The sequence below is a fragment of the Ceratotherium simum genome, chromosome 17, assembly GCF_057802395.1.
Source record: "Ceratotherium simum simum isolate JZ-2026a chromosome 17, ASM5780239v1, whole genome shotgun sequence".
Lineage (NCBI taxonomy): Eukaryota > Metazoa > Chordata > Mammalia > Perissodactyla > Rhinocerotidae > Ceratotherium > Ceratotherium simum.
The window spans coordinates 44,339,036-44,364,088 of NC_141916.1; the positions used below are offsets into that span (position 1 = coordinate 44,339,036).

A 25,053-nucleotide genomic window follows, 5' to 3' on the forward strand; every position below is an offset into this window, starting at 1 on the left:
TTGATATTTTAAAAGTTCATCCTTTATTATAAAGATTTAAGTACATATAATTCTATTTAAGACAAAATAATCTAAATTCATGTGGATTTAATAAGCATTCATAGGTCTGTATACTTATATACATTTTACACATTTTTATGTTTATATATTTTTATGTAGAAACAAAACTGAGCATCATTTGATGCTAAACCCATTGGATGAAAGTTTGTAGGAGAACAGGATTTTCACAGTCTCAATTTAGCACTCCATATAAGATTACAAAGATAAAAAGATACCTTTACAATGGACAAATCTGGTTGATACTAAATTGATCACATTTAACATCACCAATAATGGGACAAGTTGACATCACATGCCTATTAATGTGTTGTAATGTGAAGGACACAACATCACTGAAAATGTCTAATCTGAATCTAAGAATGAAAAAATAATAGACAAAACAAATCCAGATTAAGGGTCATTCTGTAAAACAATCAGCCTATACACTTCAAAAAATGTCAATGTCACAAAAGACAAAAACAAAAGGAAGAAAGTGAAAGAACTCTTCCATTTTATTGAAAACTAAATAGAAATGATAACAAAATGCAGTGTGTGGTCCTTGTTTGATTCTTGGATCAAAAATAAAACAGTTATAAAGGACATTATTGAAAAATTGGGCGAATTTAAATATGAACTATATATATACTAAATAATATTATTGTATTAATGTTAAAATTCTTGGGTGTGGTAACGGTGGTTATTTGTGGTTATTTGGAGACTGTCTTGTTCATAGGAGGTACATGTCAAAGTATTTAGGAGTGAAGTATCATGATATCTGTAATGTACTTTCAAATTGTCCAGAAAAAACATTAAGTGATAGAGCTAAAGGAAACACAGCAAAATGTTAGCAATTAGTAAATCTAGGTAAAAGATAGATAGAGGTTCATACTTTTTCACTTTTCTGTAGGTTTGAAACTTTTGAAAATAAAAGTTGTGAAAATTAAAACCAAATAAAACTATTCTTTAAATTCTTTATTTCATATGCCCATTTCAGCAAGACTGAAATATAGGTTTATCATATACACAATCACTCTTTTTATGGATTTAAAATATGAAAGGCTGAATGAATGTTGCAAATTATAATCAAAATTTACAACACAGTACTTTAAGAATAAGACAAAAGACTGAAGAATTACGTTAGATTTCTAGTGTAAATATCAAACAAGAATAAAGGATACTGGTAATATTAATATTCAAAATAGGTTTTCCCCAATTCTTTATTTCTCTGTTCCCCTCCCAGTTAAAGTCTAAAGAAGTATTCCTTAGAAATTGGAAGTACAGAATTCTTGGAAGATAATTGGATGATGAGTTGCATGATTATCCCTTACAGGTACAATATCTTCTTCAGCAACCTGTAAGCCATTGACAAAGTAACTCCATATCCGACCAAAAAAGCCAAAGCACGATTCGGCTGGGGAAGGGGTGTCAAATATGCAATCGTATGGTAGATCCGTGCTCCAAGAAAGATTCTGAAGTGCGTGACGGCTGTAGAGACATCTGGACCACTCAAGGTATACAGAATGCCAATACCAAGAAATGGCACGATATTTTCAATGTCATTCAGGTGGGCTCTGTGGAAAAAAGATGACTAGTAAAGCACTAACTTCAAAATCAGTCGAAGTATATTCATTTTTACCTCTCTTCTAAAACAAAATATAAGTGTTAATGGATCTTAAAAATGCGAAGTAAGACTCATTTTATTTCTCTCAATTTGCCTTCCTTCCTTATCCACTTGGCTTTTCTTTACAATATCTCATTATGTTTGTTTCTTTTTATTTTTAGTGTATCTGAACACATAACAGAGAAGGCATTTTGCACTTTCAAGAATTTCAAACCTACAGCTATATAATAAAACACTTCAGTTCTGTAGATATGAAATACTCTTGCTTCCAAAGCTTATACGAAGCAATTCAAGATTCTTCCTATAAAAACTCTTCTTCCCAAAGTAAGAAAATCCTTTTGGTTATGATCTTTCTTAAGATTCTTCCCTCACTTCTGCTAGTCTGCAAAATGGTTACTGAGACAATCCTTGCCCATTCACCCAAACCACTAGGTTGCCAAGAATTCATTTACCAATTTAATATCAAGAATCTCATGTTTGCAACATCCAAATAACAAAATACATAACTAGCCTTTCAAATATGGGTAAAATTTTAGCCAACCCATCCTCAAATTACAAAAGGAATTAGTGAATGATAGTGCAAAGTAAAAAAATATACACAAAAATGATAAACAATAAAGAGAAAGAAAGATATGTTTCCTAAATTTTATCTTTATACCACAGCTAGAAGAAAACAAACAAAAAAAATGATTTAGCTACAAGTTTTCCTCCAATTCCTGGCAACTCGGGCTTCTCTGGCTAGGATTATGAATACAAGGCACATCTATTATTGGCTTGATACTTTTTTAAGTGCTTAATTTAAAAATCTGGCCATAAGAAACGATGAAATCCAGCCATTTGTGACAACATGGATGGACATTGAGGGTATTATGCTAAGTGAAATAAGTCAGAGGGAGAAGGTCAAATACCGTATGATCTCATTCATAAGTAGTAGATAAAAACCACAACAAACAAACACACAGAGACAGAGATTGGATTGGTGGTTACCAGAGGCGAAGGGAGGAGGGAGGAGGGCAAAAGGGATGATTAGGCACATGTGTGTGGTGATGGATTGTAATTAGTATTTGGGCGGTGAACATGATGTAATCTATGCAGAAATAGAAGTATGATGATGTACACCTGAAATTTATACGATGTTATAGACCAATGTTACCGCAATAAAAATAAATAAATAAATAAAAATAAGAATCTGATGTCCCTGTTTAAGTCTCCAGAATTAAAAATTGCTTTAGAATCTAGACTAGAAATTGAGATTTTGACAGAGTTTATCAGCTATCGATACATATTTCAAAATGCAAAATTTTTACGTTACCCTCTTCTCTCTGGCAAAAAATATATTACATATTGCCTGCTCAGTGATCACCATTGTCCTCACCTCCTTTCCTTTCTCCTGTTTTCTATAGACTCCCTCTAAGGTTGCCTTATAAAGATGATGACGACATAGGAAACGAAGAAGGTGACAGTAACCTAGATAAGTAAGGGTTTTGAAAGATTTAAATAAAGAACTACATGTTTCTGAATAAAAGCAAAGACAGAAAAGTATGAGTGTCCCCGTCCCCTCTCTTTCATGGAACAACCCAAGGGCTACCGAGGGGAAGGTGGGCAAGAAAGGACAGAAATACTATAGTATTAGTATTTCTATAGTATAATACTACAATACTATAGTATTAGTATTTCTATTGTATAATACTATAATACTATAGTATTGGTATTTCTATAGTATAATACAATAATACTATAGTATTAGTATTTAGCAGAGACTAAAGAAGGGCCCCTTTCACCAATTGCACCAACGGTATTTGTTTTGGTCCTCTGGATTTTCCTGCCAGACCACAGATACATCTTCACCTCCAATCTTGGGCCTCCAATCTTGGGCGTGTTAGTTTTCTCCTTCACAACATTCTAAAAGGACAGACATTTTAAAATTGGGGAAGAACCTTTACAAGGGAGACCTTGTGGAAAACAATGTCCACCTCTAAGCCTATATTAAGCAATTGATAAATAGAAGGTAGAGTTAAGACAGAAGAAAGTCAAGGACAATAAGGGGTAAGAAGCTTCAGTGGGGGTAGAGGGAAGGAAGGTCAGAGGCAAAACTTCCTTGGAGGTTACTGGTCCCCGCATTTTTTTCTGGTCTGTCTTTCTCTCTCTCTCTCTCTCTTTTTTTTTTTGGTGAGGAAGATCAGCCCTGAGCTAACATCTGCCAATCCCCCTCTTTTTGCTGAGGAAGACTGGCCCTGGGCTAACATCCGTGCCCATCTTCCTCCACTTTATATGGGACGCCGCCACAGCATCGCTTGACAAGCGGTGCTTCGGTGCACGCCCGGGATCCGAACCGGCGAACCCCAGGCCACCGCAGTGGCGTGCGTGCGCTTAACCGTTTGTGCCACCGGGCCGGCCCCTGCTCTTTCTTTATCTTATTTCTCTTTTTCAATTCTCTTTTCCTGTCAGCAGCCCTCAAAATGTTCTCACAAATAATGCTCCTTATTGTCCTGGTAAGGCTTGTTTTCAACAGACCCTCATACTCCAGGTTAATTTACGTCATTTTATACGCTGTTCTTTTTAGACCCTGCCTCAGGCATACACTTACCCAGCTCTCCCAGTGAGTACCTGCTGTAACTCAATATCCCCTTCCACTGTAACTCTTTCTCCGCTTGAATGACACAGCTCATCCTAGAGTGGCGGCTTCCTTCACTTTTGTGTCATTTCTAGACAGCTACCAAAATCTATTAACAGGTGAACATCAGTCTTTATGTGTGATCACTCTCTACCTGGGTCTGTTCCCCCACCTCATGATTCGTGTTCTCATTTTCCTTTCTCCTTTGGACCGATGCACCTTGGTACAAGCTTGCTCTGTGGCTGACCTTCCCACCAGTATTGCTTAGTGCTCATGACGTTCCAGTGACATCTCCCTCCCTCAGATCAGAACCACTTGGATCTCAGCATCAACTTGACCTCAACCAGAGGTGCTATACATCTTTGAGAATTGTCAGGAGGTGGCCAACTACAAAAGGAGCTTCACACCAGACTTTTCCTGACTCCCTAACCTCAGCCCAAGTTCTTCATGCTCAGCATACAGCAATGTGTCCAAATTCCTACAAAGAAATTTTCCCAAATTGACATGATCTCTTCTCTTCTCTTCCTCCTTTGAAATCCTAATATCCTTCAAGTTCTTCCTTCATGAAATATTCCCAAATACCCTAGGAATTTATACTACGTACCCCACAACTTAACATCTAATGGGAGACTGCTTTGAATAATTCTCTAATTACTAAACGCATGTTGGTCTTATTTTCAGGGTAAAAGTTATAAACCCCTCAAGAGCAGGAACCCAGTCTCAAAGCTCTTTTACAGCATTCCAGTAGAACTGACAGTGATACACACATCATAATCTCTCAATAAATGCTTTGTTCATGCATTGGGGCCAGACGGGAAGTCATCTGGTTCAATTGCTAGCCGATGCTTCAGTCCCTTGAGAGAATACCCCACAAGTGTCGCCTAGACTCCACTGAACACTCCTCTCTACGTTTGAATCAGTATATTCTAAACATCTCTTCTTCCCTAAATACTGTACCCAGGCCTTCCTTTTTTTCTTTTGAATGGTTCCCTTTATTTCTCCAGTTGCCCTGATTACCTTACAACTTTCTTTTATCTTATCATATTGAATATATATGCTCTTGAATTCTTTGTAGAACAAGATGAGATAGGATTAAATAAATACATATGTAAAATACTTTCTAATCATCACTGATTTCTGCCTGCCCAGAACACAAATAACTTACTTTAGGCCACTTAACATTTCAACATATGTTACATTATGTTTTTAACTAGTTGTTCCATATTTGTATGTATTAATTTTCTCCATATTGGATACCTGAAAGCATACCTTTCACGTCATTTGTGGCCCCATTTGGTCCCTGCCATTGAATATGCTAATAGAAATAACTTTACAATTACATGTGGAAGTAGTGAAAAAGAAAAAGTCTGGGTTAAAAATGGAAACGGGAGATTCTGCAAACTCTTTCTCTGAAAAGTATCTCCAAAAGTGAGTTGTTATCAGGAACTCTTTTGGCGGGGCCAACAGGGTCTCAGAAAATACAACTGGAAACTAAACACCCTGTCTTTCTTGGAGACTCTCTTCTCCTGCCACAATGAAAAGCCAGTGTCTGGTCACCAGGGGGCGCTGTGCACACAGTTGCAGCACCTCCTGAAGGACACTGACTCCTTTCAGGACTAAGGTCAATTGTTCTTATTAAAATCTATTTGTTGTTCACAACCTGACTGGAAATCAGCTTAGATGATGGCTTTCTCCTCTAGAAGTACAATTCCATGGGCATGAGAGGGTGGAAGAAGGGAGTGGGAGAGTGGGGAGGAATCTAAAATCCAAAAATAAAATATCTTTTGTTAAGCTTTCCCACATGAGACCTACTTGGATCTTCCTTCCAAACCCATGAATGCTACTGAGAGTCTAATTATTATCACTTTCAAATCCTGGGCAGTTTTATGAGTACAGGGTCATGATTAGCACCATGCATGCTCTAGAAGGGATGCATGCTCTAGAAGGGATGCACAAAAAGGGGAAGACAAAGTTTTAAACTCTTTAATGTCTCTTTAGAGGTTTTACTAAAGCTTTACTCACCTTTTCTAATTTTTATTCTTTTTCATCATAACACTTATAATTTTCCTCTGATACTGTTTGAAATTCTCACATTGATTCTTTGTCCTGAACCTATTTTAGATCCCTATTCTTGGCACAATCCATTTTCAAGACTGGCTGATTTACTCAATAGGACTGATGAATTAACAAATATACAACTAAGTGAGGCAGAAGCTAAAATCTTATTCTAACTATCTAGCACAGACTTCCCCTTAGAAGAAAAACATTCTTGCTTGATAAATAACATGGGGTTACACATTTTTGCATAAGCAAAAAGTTTGAATTTAATTTCAGTTCTAGAAGAGTAGATGGGGCAAAAAATGAGCCTGCAAAATGGTGTAATGCTGGGCATTACTGGAGGTGAAGAAGGTACGGCAAAATTCTCCAGGGAGAAGGTCTGAGGACACTGTGAGAGTACTGTCTAACATACAACTCGAAATGTTTGTGTTGCTGTGTTGTAAAATCTGCACCTCAATTTAGTCAAATCTATTTTTATACACATTTTTTTTTAGTTGATTTGTTGAGAGAGTTGAGGAAAGCGCCAAGTTTACATCCGCCTAACAAAATGCAGAATATGAAAACACGCACAAATGTAGGAACTCAGACTGAGAGTTAATCTTGAGACTATATACCATAAGGGAAACTGCAGAAATCTTAGGAGGGGCTTTGGACTTTCACAGGGAACCAGAAAAGTGATATTGCAAATATGATCTAGATCCTGAAGGGATATGAGACTGCAGCTGATACCCGAATTATAGAAGTAAAATTCTTTTCTTCCTGCCTTCATTTCATTATCTACTCATACTCACAAAATTAAAGAAGTGTAGTCAAATATACTCATGATGTTTCCTATCTTAACTATTCATCGCAAAACTAAATATCTGTACATTTAAGTATGGCTATGAAAACTCTTTACTGTTTCTTTAATTTTATATAATTTTACTTATTCTTTGAAATGTGTCTAGAATTGTACCAAAATTTGGATGAGCACTAGAAAATACTAAATGAGAAGACAGTATATAATTTCAATATTTCTTTCATACATTAGAAGAAGGTAACTAATGGATTGGTAATGGAATCTCAATATAAAAAATTTTGCGGGGGTGAGGAGTCAACCAAGATGGTGACGTACGAGGCTCCTGAACTCCCCTCCTCCTACAGATACATTGAATGCACAGCTACCAGAGCAATTACCTCTGAAAGAAATCCACAAACTAGCTGAATGACTTCTACACATCGAGTGAATGAGAAAATACCCATATCAAAATGGGTAGGAAAGGCTGAGCCACAATTTTGCCATAAACCCCACTCCTGGCACAGTGCCATACAATCAGGAGGAAACTCCCAATTCCTGGCTTCTCCCTGTGGAGCAAAGGGTTTGGACTCCACATTTAGCACCCCAACATTTAAGACTCCCACCTAAGGAACAGGTCTTCAAAATACCTAGCTCTGAAAATAAATGAGATTGCATCCTTGAGACCCACAAGACCAAAGAGAAGCTGTTAACAGATGAAGGAGATTTGCTGTGGCGATTCCCCCAGGGCTTAGCAGAGAGGGAGCAGGCAAAGTTGCTCATCTTCTGGTCTTTCCCTGAAAGGGCTCCATCTGTATACTTTGAAAGCTGCTGCCTGAGGGTCAGGTTTCTAACTTAGCACATACCTAGGATCTGGCTGCGGTTCTCCCCAGAGACTGGAGAAACCGGCACACGCCTTCCCCACTGTCTCCCTCTAGCCCACTCCAAGGTGTCTGCATCTCCCTGAAAGGAGTCTGTACACACCTCTGCACCTCAGCTTTTTTCCGCCACCCAAGGGACAGGCGCTGGATGTCCCGGCTCTGAGAGCCAACTGGGCTTCCATTCATGAGTCCCATAGGACTGTAGCAAATAAAGAAGGAACTCTTAACTGGCTATCCCCCCACCCCACCCCAGGGCTTAGCACAGAGGGAACAGACAAAAATGCCCATCTCCCAGGCCTTCCCTGAAAGGGATCCAGCTGCGTACTTTAAAAAAGCTGCTACCTGAGGCTTCCAATTTAGTATGCATCTAGGGTCTGGCTTTGGTCCTTCCTAGGGACCAGGGAAGCCAGCAGACACCTCTCCCACCTTCTTCCTCTAGCCCACTCAAAGTCACCAGTATCTCCCTGGAGGAGCTTATACACACATCTGCACCCCAGCTTTTATGGCTGCAGCCCAAGAGAAGGGTCCCCGGATCACCTGGCTCTGATAGCAAGCAGTGCTACCACTCACCAGTCCCACAGAAATACAATGAGCATTTGCTGCAGCTACGCTCCCCACCCTCAGGGCTCAATGCAGAGGAAGCACGCAAAAATGTCCATCTTCCAGTCTTTCCCTAAAAGGGGTCTGTCTGCACACCTTAAAAGCTGCTGCCTGAAGGTCAGGCTTCTAATTCAGTATGCATCTAGGGGCTGGCTACAACCTCCTCGGAGACCAGGGAAACCAGCAGACACTTGTCTCACCTTATCCCTGTAGCCTGCTCTGAGTTGCCAGTATCTCCCTGGAAGGAGATTGTACACACTTCAGGAGCCCCAATTTTCTCAGCTGTTGCCCAAGGGACAGGCTCCCAAAATACCTGGCTCTGATAGCCCACGGGGCTTTTAGTCACAACTCCCACAGGACTGTAGCAAACAAAGAAGCAGTTCCTAATGGGTGAAGGAGCACCCTTCTCTCGGCAGCTATACACCTGAGCCCAGCACAGAGGTAGTAGGCAAAAATGCCCAAATCCCAGTTTCTTCCTGGAAGAGGCTTAACTACATACTTTCCCAACTGCTGCCTGAGGGTGTGGCTTCCAATCAGTCTGCACCTAGGTGCTGACTGGGATCCTCCCCTTTGGAACACTTGACAAGTCTTAGCACACCCTCAACTACTGGGAGCCAGTAAACACAAAGAAGGCAGCTGAGACAATCACAAGAGTTTGAGAGACAACTAAGAGCTCAGGCCAGCTGATTGATAAGGTTTATCTCCTGTATGAGACCACTCTGTCAAGAGTGGGAGAGGTGGTTGTTTTATCTAATGCACAGAAATCAACACAGAGAGTCAAGGAAAATGAAGAAACAAATGAATACGTCCCAAACAAAAGAATAAGATAAATCTGCAGAAACAGATCTTAATGAGACAGAAAGGCAGAAAGCTTATTCAAAGAAATAATGGCTGAAAACTTCCCTAACCTGGAGAAAGAAACAAATTTCTAGATCCAGGAAACTCAGAAAGTACCAAAAAAGATGAATTCAAAGAGATCCACACTGAGACACATTATAATTTAATTATCAAAAGTTAAAAATAAGAAAAGAATCTTTAAAGTAGAAAGAGAAAAACAACTTGTTTCATACAAGGGAATCTCCATAAGACTATCCATAGATTTTTTTACCAGAAACTTTGCAAGCCAGAAGGGAGTGGGATGACATAGTCAACGTTCCAAAAGGAAAAACTGCCAACCAAGAATACTCTACTCGGCAAAGTTGTCCTTCAGAATTGAAGATGAAATAAAGAGTTTTCCAGACCAACAAATGCTGAAATTGTTCATCTCCACTAAACCAACCTTACAAGAAATGTTAAAGGGAGTTCTTCAAGCTGAAACGGAAGGACACTAATTAGTAAGAGGAAAACATGTGAAAGTGTAAAACTCACAGGTAAAAGTAAATATATAGTTAAATTCAAAATACTCTAATGTAATGGTGGTAGATAAATCACTTATAACGCTAGTACAAAGATTAAAAGACAAAAGTATCAAAAACAACTATAACTATAATAATTTGTTAATGGATACACAATATAACGAGATGTAAACTGTGACATAAAAAACATAAAGTTGGGGGGAGGAGTGTAAAATGTAGAGCATTTGTGTGCATTTGAAGTTAAGTTATCAACTTAAAATAAACTGTTATAAATATAAGATGTTTTACATAAGCCTCAGGGTAACCACAAAGCAAAAACTTGTAGTAGATACACAAAAGAGAAAGAGAATGCAATCAAAGCATATTATTAGAGAAAATCATCAAGTTACAAAGGAGGAGAGAAACAAAGGAACAAAGGAATTACAAAACAACCAGAAACAACAAATAGCAATAAGTACATACATATCAATAATGACTTTAAATGAAAATGGACTAAACCTTCCAATCACAAGACATAGAATGATTGAGTGAATGAAAAAAACAAGACTCAACAATAAGCTGCCTACAAGACACTCACTTCAGCTTTAAGGGCACACATAAACTGAAAGTGAAGGGATGGAAAAAGATGTTCCATACAAATGGAAGCCAACAGAAAGCAGGAGTAGCTATACTTATATCAGACGAAACACACTTTCAGCCAAAGATTGCAACAAGAGACAAACAAGGTCATTATATAATGATAAAGGGCATCAATTCATCAAGAGGATATCACATTAGTAAATATTCATGTACCCAACATAAGAGCACCTAAATATATAAAGCAAATTTTAATAGATCTGAAATGAGAAACAACAATACAATAACAGTAGAGGACTTCAACATCCCACTTCCAATAATGGATAGATCATCCAGACAGGAAATCAATAAGGAAACATTGAACTTAAACTATACATTAGATCAGGTGGACCTAAAAGACATTTACGGAACATTCCATCCAAGAGCAAGAGAATACACATTCTTCTCAAGCACACATGGAACATTCTCCAGGACATATTGTATGTTAGGCCAAAAAACAAGCCTTAATAAATTTAAGAAGCTTGAAATCATATCAAGAATCTATTCCAACCACAACAGTATGAAACTAGAAATCAATTACAAGAAGAAGACTAGAAAATTCAAAAATATGTGGAGATTAAACATCATGCTACTAAACAACCAACGGGTCAAAGGAGAAACCAAAAAAATATCTTGAGATAAATGAAGATAGAAACAAATATACCAAAACTTATAGGATGCAGCAAAAGCAGTTCTAAGAGAAAATTTACAGTGATAAATGCCTACATTAAGAAAAAAGAAAGACTCAAACAACCTAACTTTACACCTCTAGAAACTAGAAAAAGAAAAGCAAACTAAGCCCAAAGTTAGTAAATGGAAGGAGATAACAAAGATTAGAGTAGAAAAAAATGAATAGAAACTAAAAAGACATTAGAAAAGATCAACGAAACTAAGAGCTGGTTTTTTGAAAGATAAACAAAATAGACAAACCTTTAGCTAGACTTACCAAGAAAAATTAAGACTCAAATAAAATTACAAGTGAAAGAGGAGGATTCCAACTGATACCACAGAAATATAAAGGACCATTAGAGACTATTATGAATAATTATACATCAACAAATTGGACAACCTAGAAGAAACAGATAAATTCCTAGAAACATAAAACCTACCAAGACTGAATCACGAAGAAATAGAAAATCTGAATAGACAATTACTAGTAAGGAGATTGAATCACTAATCAAAAACCTCCCAACAAAGAAACTCAGGACCAGATGGCTTTACTGGTGGATTCTACCAAACATTAAAAGAAGAATTAATACCAATCCTTCTCAAATTCTTTCAAAAAGTAGAAGAGGAGAGAATGCTTCTAAACTCATTTTATGAGGCCAGCATTACCCAGATACCAAAGCCAGACATAGACACTACAAGAAAAGAAAACTACTTGGGGCTGGCCTGGTGGCGCAGCAGTTAAGTACATGTGCTCCGCTGCGGCGGCCCAGGGTTCGCAGGTTTGGATCCCAGGCGCGCACCACCTCTCAAACCATGCTGTGGCGGTGTCCCATATAAAGTGGAGGAAGACAGGCATGGATGTCAGCACAGGGCCAGTCTTCCTCAGCAAAAAGAGGAGGATTAGCATGGATGTTAGCTCAGGGCTGATCTTCCTCACAAAAAAAAAAAAAAAGAAGAAGAAAAGAAAACTATAGGTGAATATCCCTGACAAACATAGATGCAAAAATCCTCAACAAAGTATTAGCAAACCAGGGGCCGGCCAGGTGGCATACTGGTTAAGTGAACGCGCTCCGCTGCAGCAGCCCGAGGGTTCGCAGGTTCGGATCCTGGGCGCGCACGGATGCACCACTTGTCAAGCCATGCTGTGGTGGTGTCCCATATAAAGTAGAGGAAGATGGGCATGGATGTTAGCTCAAGAAAAAGAGGAGGATTGGCATCGGATGTTAGCTCAGGGCTGATCTTCCTCACACACACAAAAAAAATTAGCAAACAAAATTTAACAGTTTAATTAAAAGGATTATCTGGATCACACCATTATTGAGTGAGATTTATTCCAGGGATGCAAAGATGGTTCAACATCTGCAAATCAAGGTGATATGCCACGTTAACAAAATGAAGGATAAAAATCATATGATCATCTCACTAGATGCAGAAAAAGCATTTGACAAAATTCAAAATCCTTTCATGATAAAAACTTTCAACAAAGCAGGTATAGAGGGAACATACTTCAACATAATAACTGCCATATATGGCAAGCTCATGGCTAACATCATACTCAAGGGTGAAAAGCTGTTAAGTTTTTCCTCAAAGACTAAGAACAAGACAAAGGTGCTCACACTTACCACTTTATTCAACATAGTACTGGAAGTCCTAGCCAGAGCAATTAATTAATTAAAAGAAATAAATGTCATCCAGATCGGAAAAGAAGAAGTAAAATCATGTCTACCTGCAGATGACATGATATTATATCAGAAAACCCTAATTCCACCAAAACAACTGTTAGAACTAATAAACAAATTCAGTAAAGTTGCAGGATACAAAATCAATACACAAAAATCAGTGCATTTCTATATGTTAATTACAAACTATTAGATATAGACATTAAGAAAACAATCTCATTTACAATAGCATCAGAAAGAATAAGATACTTAGGAATAAATTTAACCAAGGAAGTGAAAGATCTATACACTGAAAATTATAAGACATTGATGAAAGAAATTGAAGACACAAATAAATGGAAAGATATTCCATGCTCATAGATTGGAAGAATTAACATTGTTAAAATATTCATACTACCCAAAGCAATCTATAGATTCAATGTATTCCCTCTCAAAATTCCAATGGCATTTTTTAGAGAAATAGAAAAAACAATTCTAAAGTTTGCATGAAACCATAAAAGACCATGAATATCCAAAGCAATCTTGAGAAAGAAGAACAAAGTTGTAGGCATCATACTTTCCAATCTCAAACTATATTGCAAAGCTATAACAATCAAAGCTATAGCAATCAAATCAAAGTATTGGCATAAAAGCAGACACATAGATCAATGGTACAGAATAGAAAGTCCAGAAATAAACCCATGCATATAAAGTCAATTAATTTTTGACAAAGGAGCCAAGAATAAACAATAGGGAAGGATAGTCTCTTCAATAAATTGAGTTGGGAAAACTAGATTTCCACATGGAAAAGAATGAAAGTTGACCCTATCTTACCCCATACACAAAAATCAACTCAAAATGGATTAAAGACTTGAATGTAAGACCTGAAACCATAAAACTCCTAGAAGAAAACACAGAGAGTAAGCTCCTTGACATTGGTCTTGGCGATGGTTTTTTGGATTTGACACCAAAAGCAAAACAACAAAAGCAAAAATAAACAAATGGGACTACATCAAACCAAAAAGCTTCTGTTCAGCAAAGGAAACCATCAACAAAATGGAAAGGCAACCTATGGAATGGGAGAAAATATTTGCAAACTACATATCTGATAAGGATTTAATATCCAAAATATACAAGGAGCTCACACAACTCCATAGCAAAAAAACAAGAACAAAAAACAAAAATTAAAAATAACCCAATTAAAATAGGGGCAAGGACCTGAATTGTCATTTTTCCAAAGAAGACATCCAAATGGCCAATAGGTACATGAAAAGGTATTCAACGTCACTAATCATCAGGGAAATGCAAATCAAAACCACAATGAGATATCACCTCACACCTGTTGGGATGACTATTATCAAAAATATAGATAACAGGGGCCAGCCCGGTGGCGCAAGCGGTTGGGTGCGCGCGCTCCGCTGCGGCGGCCCGGGGTTCGCTGGTTCGGATCCCGGGCGCGCACCGACGCACTGCTTTGGCAAGCCATGCTGTGGCGGCGTCCCATATAAAGTGGAGGAGGATGGGCACGGATGTTAGCCCAGGGCCGTCTTCCTCGGCAAAAAAAAAAAAAGAGGAGGATTGGCGGATGTTAGCACAGGGCTGATCTCCTCACAAAAAAAAAAAATATATAGATAACAAATACTGTCATGGATGTGGAAAAAAGGAAACCCTTGTACACTGCTGATCGGAATGTAAACTGGTACAGCCACCATGGAAAACAGTATGGAGATTTTCAAAAAATTAAAAATAAAAGTACTAGATGATCCAGCAATCCCACCTCTGAGTATATATAGCCAAAGGAAAAGAAATGTTATCCTAAAAAGATGTCTGCACTCCCATGTTCAGTGCAGCATTATTCACAATGGTCAAGACATGCAAACCACCTAATGTCCATCAACAGATGAATGGATTTTTAAAAAGGTGATATGGATATATACAACAGAATATTTATTTATTTATTTATTTATTTGTGAGGAAGATCATCCCTGAGCTAACATCCATGCTAATCCTCCTCTTTTTGCTGAGGAAGACCAGCCTGAGCTAACATCTATTGCCAATCCTCCTCCTTTTTTCCCCCCAAAGCCCCAGTAGATAGTTGTATGTCATAGGTGCACATCTTTCTAGTTGCTGTATGTGGGACGTGGCCTCAGCATGGCCAGACAAACAGTGTGTCGGTGAGCGCCCGGGATCCAAACCCGGGCCGCCAGTAGCGGAGCGTGCACACTTAATTACTAAGCCATGGGGCTGGCCCTATACAGTGGAATATTATTTGGCCTTAAAAAAGAAGAAAATTCTGTCATTTGCAACAACAAGGATGAAACTGGAGGGCATTATGCTAAGTGAAATAAGCCAGAGAGAGAAAGACAAATATTGCATGGTATCACTTACATATGGAATCTAAAAAAAAGGACAAGTTGAACTCATAGAAACAGATTAGAAAAGTGGTTGCCAGGGGCTGGGGTGGTGGAGGAAATGGGGAGAGGCTGGTAAAAGGGCACAAACTTTCAGTTATAACATGGATGAGATCTGAGGATGTAATGTAAAACATGATGACTCCAGTTAATGACACTGTATTGTATAATTGAAATTTGCTAAGACAGTAGAACTTAAATCTTCTCATCAAAAAAAAGGGGGGGAGGTGGGAGCCTGCCCGGTGGTGCAAGTGGTTAAGTGTGCACGCTCCGCTGCAGCGGTCCAGGGATCACCAGTTCGGATCCCAGGCACGCACGGACGCATCAGTTGGCAAGCCATGCTGTGGCAGCGTCCCGTATAAAGTGGAGAAAGATGGGTATGGATGTTAGCCCAGGGCCAGTCTTCCTTAGCAAAAAGAGGAGGATTGGCAGATGTTAGCTCAGGGCCGATCTTCCTCACAGAAAAAAAAGGCGGGGGGGGTAAATATATGCAGTGATGAATGTTAATTAACTTGATGGGTGGAACCCTTTCACAATGCATAGTATGTCAAATCATGATATTATACACTTTAAATATCTTACAATTTTATTATACCTCAGTAAAGGTGAAAAAAATGTTTGCAATTTACATGACTTTCTGACAAGTACTAAGAAACATCTCTGGAACTAGAATTCCATGTGCTTTTAAAATAAGTCTATTAACTGTATTATTAGGAAGCTATGTAGATGTTATCTTGGCTTATTGCTTTTCATTTTTCACTGAATTCTCAGTACATTAAACATAATATCTACAAAGGACAGACACAGAGAGAGGTGAGAGAGATTTCCCACATTCATATTTTGAATCTATGCAAAAATACCTAGTTCTTCAACCTTTTACACAAGCTGACAGTCCCACCTCTGGAGAAAGATGTCAAAACTGCAAGAATCTACCGTCCTCATTTTCCCTCCTACCTCTCATTACTTTTGATATATCCCTATACAGGAGAAAGTCATTAACCCCAACAAAGTGCATATAAAAGTATAGCAAAACTGGCAATATGTGCAATTGCAGTGATAGTTAGAAACTTCTAGATCCCTAATTTTCTGTAATTATTATATAAACCAGGTAAGATGACTGACTTCCTTCCTCTTCAAGACCCCAACATCCTCACTGAACTCCTTGACCAAAATTCTCTGATCAAGTAAATAAATTCAGTAGACATTGGGTTTACCTTCGTATACGTTCCACTCTGTCATCTGTCCGAAGATACTTCTTGGCAATTTCTCCCTTGCCAAAGCCTGTACAGTCTTCTGGGTTGGCAAAAACCTATTACAAATACCAAGAAATAAACCTATTTAAAATGCCAAATAACATAGGGGTAGTCTAACAGATAACTTATTTGCATTTTAATGGAATAAATATGGGAATCCATGTTGGCCTTATGGAAAGAAAATTTGGAGCAATAGTTCAAACACGGGGGAAAGGAGAGCATTTATACTTTAAATCTGAATTTTTATTAACAGTGCAAATTTTTTTAAAAAGAGAAGCATAAGCAAGAACTTAAATAAAAACCAATGTATAAAAATAGTGAAAACGAAGCAAAAATGGAAGAGAGAGTAATTCTAAGTTGTCATTGACTATTACTATGGTGAACTGGCATTTTTTGATAGTGACGCTGATGCACCTTCCCTCAAGAATATTAACATTTCCAACTGATTGGCTCATGTGAAAGTAGTAAGTTTACTTGCCAAGGATATTAAAGAACAGGTAAGAAGCATAAAAGAGTGACGGGTGGGAAAAGTACTTTGTATTCTGTTAGGATATGTGTACCTCTCTTTTCTTTTTCTGAATTAACTAAATCTTTGGGTTGAATAATAAAGTGAAATATAAGAAGTTGAATTACATTCCTATAAATACCAAGTACATGTTCTAGGGCATATTTTCATGTATTCCTTCCTGCAATTATTATGTTGTCTAAAATGATTTCCCCATCCCTTGACACTTGAAACATGCATTTAAAAAATATTTAGGTATGTTCCACTGTTTAACAATTTATAATAAAGAAAAATACAAACTACAAAATTAGCCATAATTTAAACTTAGAAATCTCATAAATATTATAATATTTTTCTTAACATGACATGAGCATTTATTTCAGATATAAATGTTCAGGAGAACTGATGGGCAGGAATGTGATATAGTATCAGCTCTTGAGGTCAGGTCTGTCTGTCCTGTTCCTAAATACATGTCTGGTACACATTAGATGTTCAATAAATACATTTTAAATAAGTAAATAAATGTATTACAATAAAAAGTGCATGAGATTTGGGTTTAAACCAATCTGAATTTAAATCTCAGCCTCCCCTTTAATTGGTGTGTAACCTTGAGTAAGCTACTTAACCTCTCCAACTTTCAGTTCCTCATCTATAAAATGGGGAGACTAATGCTCATCTCAGATGATAATGCTAACAATTATGTAAAATGATTCCGTGATCTGGCACATATAAAGAACATCAGGTCTCCTGGCACATATCACTGGCACTCCACAAACTTGAAGTCACCTCTTCTTTTCTCATAAGAGGGTACATTTCTGCTATGCTTGGTGACACTATGTTTCTAGAAGACAGTATGGAGCTGGTAGTAGGCAGCCACTTTATAGCCTGCTGCTCTAACACGTTGCCCCATTAGACATATAAACATGTGGGTATGTGTCCCCATTAAAATGCAAATATCCTTGGGAAGGAATTACCCTTAAAGACAGTAACAAGGAAATACTTTAGGGAGGACTGTGATCTCTAGATAAAAGTAACGCTCTGGAGAACAAAAACTCAGGACAGGTACTAAGAGAATAGGTGGTTTCCAGGAAGAGGAAGTTGCTGAATAGGCACAGGGACCATCCCAGTGAAAACAGTTTAATTTTGTCAAGGAACCTGGGTCATAAGCCCTGCTTGAATGCAAATCTTTCTACCACCTTCCCCAAGCCTCTAGTTAAAAAAAAAAAAAAAAAATCATTCTTATAATGCTGGGTAGAAATATTATCCACTTAAGAAGTCAGAACTACACAAAATTCAAATGCTTTGTCCCAAACATAAGAGGCTCTACTGATAATAATAATAACTTTCATTCTCTTCCCAAAAGCATATCCTTGACCTGTAATAGAGCTGAAAACACCAAACTGTCTAGAAAATGATTATTTTCCAAACTCTAGTTGGCAAAATTAACTTCAAAATTACAGAAAATTTCCTTGCAAACTTTGATACTCTAGAAATCTCATATGCTAAGCCGCATGACAAAAGGTAAAAACCAGAATGAAAAAACCATTTACTAGTTTCTGGGAGAAAGCATATGTTCCATAAATATATCAGATCCATCTGTACCGAATGATTGCATCCTTCATTTGCAGCATTAAACAATGTATCATTGGGCTTTCCAAAAAAAAAAAGTAAATTAAGAAAATTGCTTTCCAGAATTTCAACTCTTAAAAGAAAATACTGCCTCCAAAGTTCTTACCTTTCTTGTCATTCTATAGAATGCAGTTGCAGAACTCATGAACATCATTTTTAAAAGAATGATCGCTGCATAGGAGGCAAAGGCCATGAATACTTCATTTTCCATTAGCTGGGTAAGGTCAACCATTTTTTCACTTTTGGTCTGGAATCTTAAAAAGATTTTAGACAAGATAGGAAAAAGCAGACATAAATATCCCAAATAACTTGATGGTCACTTGGTGTGCTTATATTACAGCATTAACCATACTGTTCCTAAAAATATCTTGGGTTATTTGCAGAAGAAATAATCACTAAGTTTTTTACAATTCAAAATAAACAGTATTATGTTTTTTCTAGCTCCATAACATTAAGCTTAAAGACATCAAATGAGTACAGAATGAAAATGAAAAGGCAGGAAGTATTACAAGCAAAAATAAATAGGCAAAATGCTGTAAAGATAGACTAAAATCATACTTTTACATCAAGATGAACCACAAGTTGGATACAAAAGACCAGAACTCATGGATTGATCTCTTTAGAAACATCAAACTACATACATAGTAGTGCCATTAACGTTTGATTAGGAATGCCTAAGGTCTAACACATACCCTTCTTTAGAAACCCAATTTACAGCTTTTCGTCATTTCAGTAGTATTCAAGATCTCATGCTCCAGGATTTGAATTCCAGTCCAACTATTTGGTTATTAACGTTGGTTGAGAGATTTGGCCTCTCTGAGACTGAATTTCTTCATTTATAAGATAGGAATAGTAATAACTCCTAATTTATTGGGTTGTTGTCAGGATTTAATTGAGATAACATGTGGAATATACTTAGTGTGGCACCCGGCCCATGAAAAACCTCCAGTAAAGCTTACTATGTCCTTCTCACGATCATCATTATCACCGTGATCCTGGTCATCATTAATACCAACACAAGTGAAGACGGAGAAGGAGGATAAATATAAAATAACAGGCTTGCACATGCAAAGTAAGAAATGGGTATATACGGTACTTGCATAGAAGGAATAAGGAAAGGAGGATGGCTTTATATAACTCCTCGGGTTACTGCACATTCCACTCAACGTAGCTATCTGAGTCTGGAGTTGGAAGTATACCGGAAATGTGCTCAGGAGGAAAGACTGGTGATACAGACATCCAAATGGGTAGGAATTAGGGTAAAGCTGAAAATGCCAACTCCTCACCCTAACCGGGTAGCCATTCTTTTTAACCTCCTCTTGTTCCATTATCAGCTCTGCTGTCTGCTTCTTCCATCTCTTCTACATAAACACACATCTTTTCTCACAGAAACAGAGAAAACACAGAACACACTGAACACAATAGCGTTCTTAAACGCTATTGAACCTGCTTAGCATGCAGTGCTGTCTCTTCTAGATGATGTCCGTTCCTGCCTTTAAAACTCAACCCCTGTAAGCAACCTTATTAGATTGACATCTATCAAATTCTGATCCTTCTATCCATCTACCAGTAGTCTATAAATCTATATATCTTTCTATACTCTGTTACTGGTCATATAGTTGTCTGTGTGTTGCTGTTGAATGTGATATAAACCACATACATGTACATATATATTTAATTTTATGAGTTCACTCTGCATCCAATTATGCCATGTATTTTATGTGCACTGCCTTACATAATCTTTGTAACTATAATATTATAATCCTCATAACTAGATCCATTTTACTGATGAAGGAAACGGGAATTAGAGATGTTAAGTAGCCAAGCTAGGACGCAAACCCAGCTCTCCGACCTCGCATCAGCTATACTAACCACGTTGCACTGTCTCCTTCAAGAGACTGCAAACTGCTTAATTCTGATTCAACTAACATTGATTGAATGCCTACTCTGTGGCTGGCACTGCTGGCATCCCTTACATCTGTTATCTTCTTTCCTCTTCCAATTATGCTACAAGATAGGTATTATTATTCCCATTTTGCAGATAAAGAAACCAAAGCTTCCTAAGTAACCCCTATTTTAAAAGGTAGGCTAAAAATGTACTCTTTGGATTTAAGCAAACAGAAACTATATATTCTAATTTAAAAAACAAAACAAAATGCATATGATAAATTAATCTACCTCCACAAGTCAGTAGTCTTGAAAGTACAAAATGTTAGATAAGTCTTCAGTGCAACATAATACTTTTACTATCACTTAATGTATCTGCTGCTGTTCTAGTGTTGAGGGGTGAAAGTTATGAACAAACTTGACTATCTTTCAGAACTCATGCAAAGTAATTAGCTTAATAAGGAATCCCTATGGGGCCGGCCCAGTGGCCTAGCGGTTAAGTTCCTGTGCTCCGCTTCAGCGGCACTGGGTTCACAGGTTCGGATCCCGGGCATGGACTGACGCACCGCTTGTCAAGCCACGCTGTGGCAGCATCCCATATAAAGTAGAGGAAGATGGGCACGGATGTTAGCCTAGGGCCAGTCTTCCTCAGCAAAAAGAGGAGGACTGGCAACAGATGCTGGCCAAGGGCTGATCTTCCTCACAAAAAAATAAACACATAAATAAGGGATCCCTGAATCCTATGCCTCTGGAAAGAGATCTGAAGAAACACAGCAGGGATGTTAATGAAAAAAGAAAATTAAGAAAAGTTTATCAACTAGGAAGTGTTCTACTTAACAATATTTTTAAAACTAAAACAGTTTCTGTAGGTCTCTACTGATGTTCCCAGAATGAAATTTATTTGGCAATGGAATAAGAGTCCAGAGAATGGTTTTCTCCGCGTGAAAACTGGGATTGAAAGCGTAAAGAAGCGGAAGGCTTCCAGAACTGTTGGCGGGAAAAGAACAGAAAAATGTCAGCAGTTGGACAAGAGCAATGGGAGGCCTTTTTTCTTTAAATGTAAACGATATATTGAAAATGCACCTCACACAAAGAGGGTTTCTTAATCACCAAGAATGTGGCTGAACTCCTCAAGTCTGTGGTTTGGGGAGATGGGCTAACACTGAGCGTCTGATACCACACCCTATAGGTCCATGACCCGCCTCTCGGAAACCAACATCTCCCACTCCGAGCACACGGGAGGGCCGGGTGAGGAGCAGTAAAGATCAGAAATGAACAAATAGAAGTCATTTATAGCATGGCATAGGTGATACCGGTCTAGACTTTTTTTTCAAAGCTGATTTGTCAATAAGTTGCCTTGAGCCTGCATCATGGCTGGGCCCTGCAGTCAAAACAAAATTACTGAAACCTTTTTACCAGGAAAAGTCACCAGGAGGGAGGAGGGCAGTATAGTAGTAATAGTAATTAACAGAGTAAAATGTTAGGTGATTTGAATATTCTAGGAATACGGTAGAAATAATCTAAGAAAAACAAGCAGAGCAAAACATGAAACTTGGTTTTGAATTACAGAAAATAAGCTATTACACTATACAGTGCATTGTTCCTTTTATTGGCCATCATTGGTTGGCATAGCAGAGAATACCTCCATCTATCCAGCCAGAGAGCAGAGCTCAGTCCTCTAACGTGGGGGTGACTGCGTTTCAGAGGACAAAGAGCAAAGAGTTAAGTACACACAGACTCTGGAACTAGATTGAAATCCAGGTGGATCTCGACTCTGCCACTTACTAGGTGTGATTTAACTTCTGGGGTCTACTTGCCTTCCCTGTAAATTGAGGTTGATAATACTTCCTACCTCACAGGATTCTTGTGAGCATTCAATGAGTAAAGTACAAACTACATAGAAAAGCCCTGGGCCCTGGTGTTACCTACGTATTGAGCTCCTTCTTTGGCGCTGTTCTAGGCGCTGAGGACACAATTTTAGAGTTTTCAAAAAGTTTTCACATTATCTCACTGGATCTGGAAAATTCTACAGTAGTCAGAGCAAATAATATTTGTCTCTACCTTTAACATACAAGGAAACTGAGGCCTGGAGAGGTAGAATGAGTAATTTGACCCTAACTCACAGCAGAGGGACAAGATTGGAAGCTAGTTTTCTCGAGTGTTTAACTCATGGACTATCCACCATCAAGGCTAAGAATTCTAGACTGTTCTGGTCTTCTGAGGACCTTTTTCTGCCAAATCCCATTCCTATCTTGTCCTCTCCCCAACCTGAACCCCACCCCGCATTCCTATAGAATCTATGACACACAAGTGAGTCTTCGTCTCACAACTGAGGAATATTCCTCTTCTCTTTACAGGCTTCTCGCCAAGAAGAACAAAGTTCTCTTATTTACGGTGGCTTGGCTACATCAATATTGTGAAACACACAAAATGTGGGCATACATCCCCAGGGCCATGACTCTGCAATTTTGTATCTTCTGAAACCAACAGAACACCACCCACAAGATAAAGAATAATTATAGTTCAGTAGCCTCATGGCTGTTTAGGAATTCTAGAATTTCCTGAACGGATTGAGGTGACTGCAGGCTTGGCTTCCTGTGCTTCAGAGCCCAGGTACTGGGAGGAAAATGCTGGGGCTCTGGAGGGATGTGGGGTAAGGCTGTTCTCAGAGGACTGTGCTGACGTCTTTTCCCAACCCGAGCGAGGAATAAACTCCCCTCTAAAACAAACCCTTAGAAAAATTGTACTTGTCTGCCACAGAGAGCTATATCAAATTTGGACTTATTTGCCATTTTAAAAAATGACCAAACTCCTAGAGGCCGGCCCAGGGGCATAGTGGTTGAGTTCACACACTCTGCTTCAGTGGCCCGGGGGTCACGGGTTCGGATCCCGGTCGCGGACATACGTACCACTTATCAAGCTATGCTGTGGCAGCGTCCCACATATAAAGTAGAGGAAGATGGGCACGGATATTAGCCCAGGGCTAATCTTCCTCACCACAAAAAAAAAAAAAAAAAAGACCAAAGTCCTCTTATTTTGGAAACAGAAGAGGACAGCAAAGCCCAATACTACCCTAACTCCCAGGATAGTAAACCCCCAGGAGACGCAAAAGGTGTGCCTAGCTTGGTATTCTCAGCAGGCTAGGGCCCTGAGAACTCTAGGCTTGACTGGCTTAAAGGCTTTTAGCTGGGGGCCTGGGGAAGTTTCCATTTGGCATTCACCAATGCTTGATTGCAGCCCACTTGGCACTGCCTTGGAGAGAAAGCAGTGAGAAGGAAAAGGAGAAAATAAAAGTGGTGCCCAGACTACCAAGAGGCCTTGGGACTATTTTAAAGGAAGCAGGGAGATGGCAGATTTGCATGCACCCTTCTCTCCATGCTCCAGTTCAGCAATAGCTGTAATATCTAAGGCCTTAACTCCCAAAGAAGGGTTCCCTTTTCTTTTACTCCTTTCACATGCTTCCTCTTCCAGATTAGGGGGCTGTAAACCTCCCAGGGAGTTTCATCTTTAGTTTTCTAGTCAAATGGTCATAATTAACGTCACAACATCTAATCTATGTCCTCCTGCACTTTGTTGTTGTTTTATCATTATTATTATGATTATTTTAACTTTGCTGATGTTTCTCTTGCCTATCACAGTTATCTGAGAGGAGCAAGTCCTGTCTTTCAGGAGGTACAAAGGCCGATTTGTCCTTGAAATCAGAGCCCCTGCAGGATTTTACCCCCTCAGGGTGAACAGAAGTTGCTTAAACTGCAGCGACTTCATATACTACTGCAACTTGCACCTAAGTTTTATTCCCCAAAAGTTCAAGGGGGGGCCTTTCAAAGTGGATGCTACTTTGGCTTGAGAATAAAAAGTGAGTAAATCATCACTTAAACATGAAAAGACTTATTCGCTCAAGTTTCATTCTGGAGTGTGACAAGGGGAAAACTTACCTACAAGGATGCAGGAACACAGCTCCCTTTCAGAAGCAATCGCTTGAAAAGCAAACGTTCAGCAGCTAAACAGAGCAAAGTTTCAGGCTGGCAGAGACCTCTCAAGCCCACATCTGCCACCCCTTTCCCCTTCCCGCCCGCCACCCTCTCCGCACCGTCTCCTTCCACCCCCCTCCTCGGCACGTACCGTGAATTCGAGCAGAAGTAGCAGCAAACTTGTCCCAGCAGGCGGGTGGCGCGGGCGCTGCGGTGACTTGCACGGCGCCGGCGGGCGGGACGCAGAGACCGCGCCGTCTCTGCCTAATTTCCTATTAATTTGCTCTGCAGCGTTGAAAGTACACTCCCAAACTCGCCAAGCCCCTCCTCTCAATCTCCTTATCGTCTCTGCGCGAGTTACCACTTGAACCAGTCTACTGGTTCAGCCCTTTGAACCCTTTTATTTGGCGCCTGTACAAGCCCTCCTTCCAGAATCAGTGGGGGCGGGGACGTTAGCGATTGTACTCTCTATCCTCCAACGTTTCAGGTTTGGGAGTGGGGTGGAAGGGCAA

The 25,053-nt window shown here is 38.9% G+C and overlaps 1 protein-coding gene across 2 annotated transcripts; it reads right to left on the reverse strand.

The window, feature by feature from the left end:
* Window positions 1-24,887, reverse strand: MGST1 (microsomal glutathione S-transferase 1). 2 transcript variants are annotated; one of them, XM_014791347.2, is made up of 5 exons: window positions 24,693-24,885; window positions 24,506-24,570; window positions 18,790-18,937; window positions 16,511-16,605; window positions 1-1,610 (listed from the first exon to the last, which is right to left on the reverse strand). In XM_014791347.2, exons 3-5 carry the CDS (start codon window positions 18,913-18,915, stop codon window positions 1,364-1,366), a joined length of 468 nt encoding a protein of 155 aa, XP_014646833.1. In that variant the 5' UTR covers window positions 18,916-18,937; window positions 24,506-24,570; window positions 24,693-24,885; the 3' UTR covers window positions 1-1,363. The 2 variants fall into 2 exon arrangements, with proteins under 2 accessions (XP_014646833.1, XP_087298826.1); XM_087442700.1 differs by lacking the exon at window positions 24,506-24,570 and having other exon boundaries at window positions 24,693-24,887.
* Between the last annotated feature and the right edge of the window lie 166 nt (window positions 24,888-25,053).

What these genes read in the sequence shown, in the direction of transcription:
- MGST1 (XM_087442700.1), bottom strand. Translation starts at nt 18,915, where the DNA reads ATGGTTGACCTTACCCAGCTAATGGAAAATGAAGTATTCATGGCCTTT. An exon ending in TCTATAGAATGACAAGAAAG is followed by an intron (nt 16,606 to 18,789) that starts GTAAGAACTTTG and finishes TATTTGTAATAG; the next exon opens with GTTTTTGCCAACCCAGAAGA. An exon ending in AGAGTGGAACGTATACGAAG is followed by an intron (nt 1,611 to 16,510) that starts GTAAACCCAATG and finishes TTTTTTCCACAG; the next exon opens with AGCCCACCTGAATGACATTG.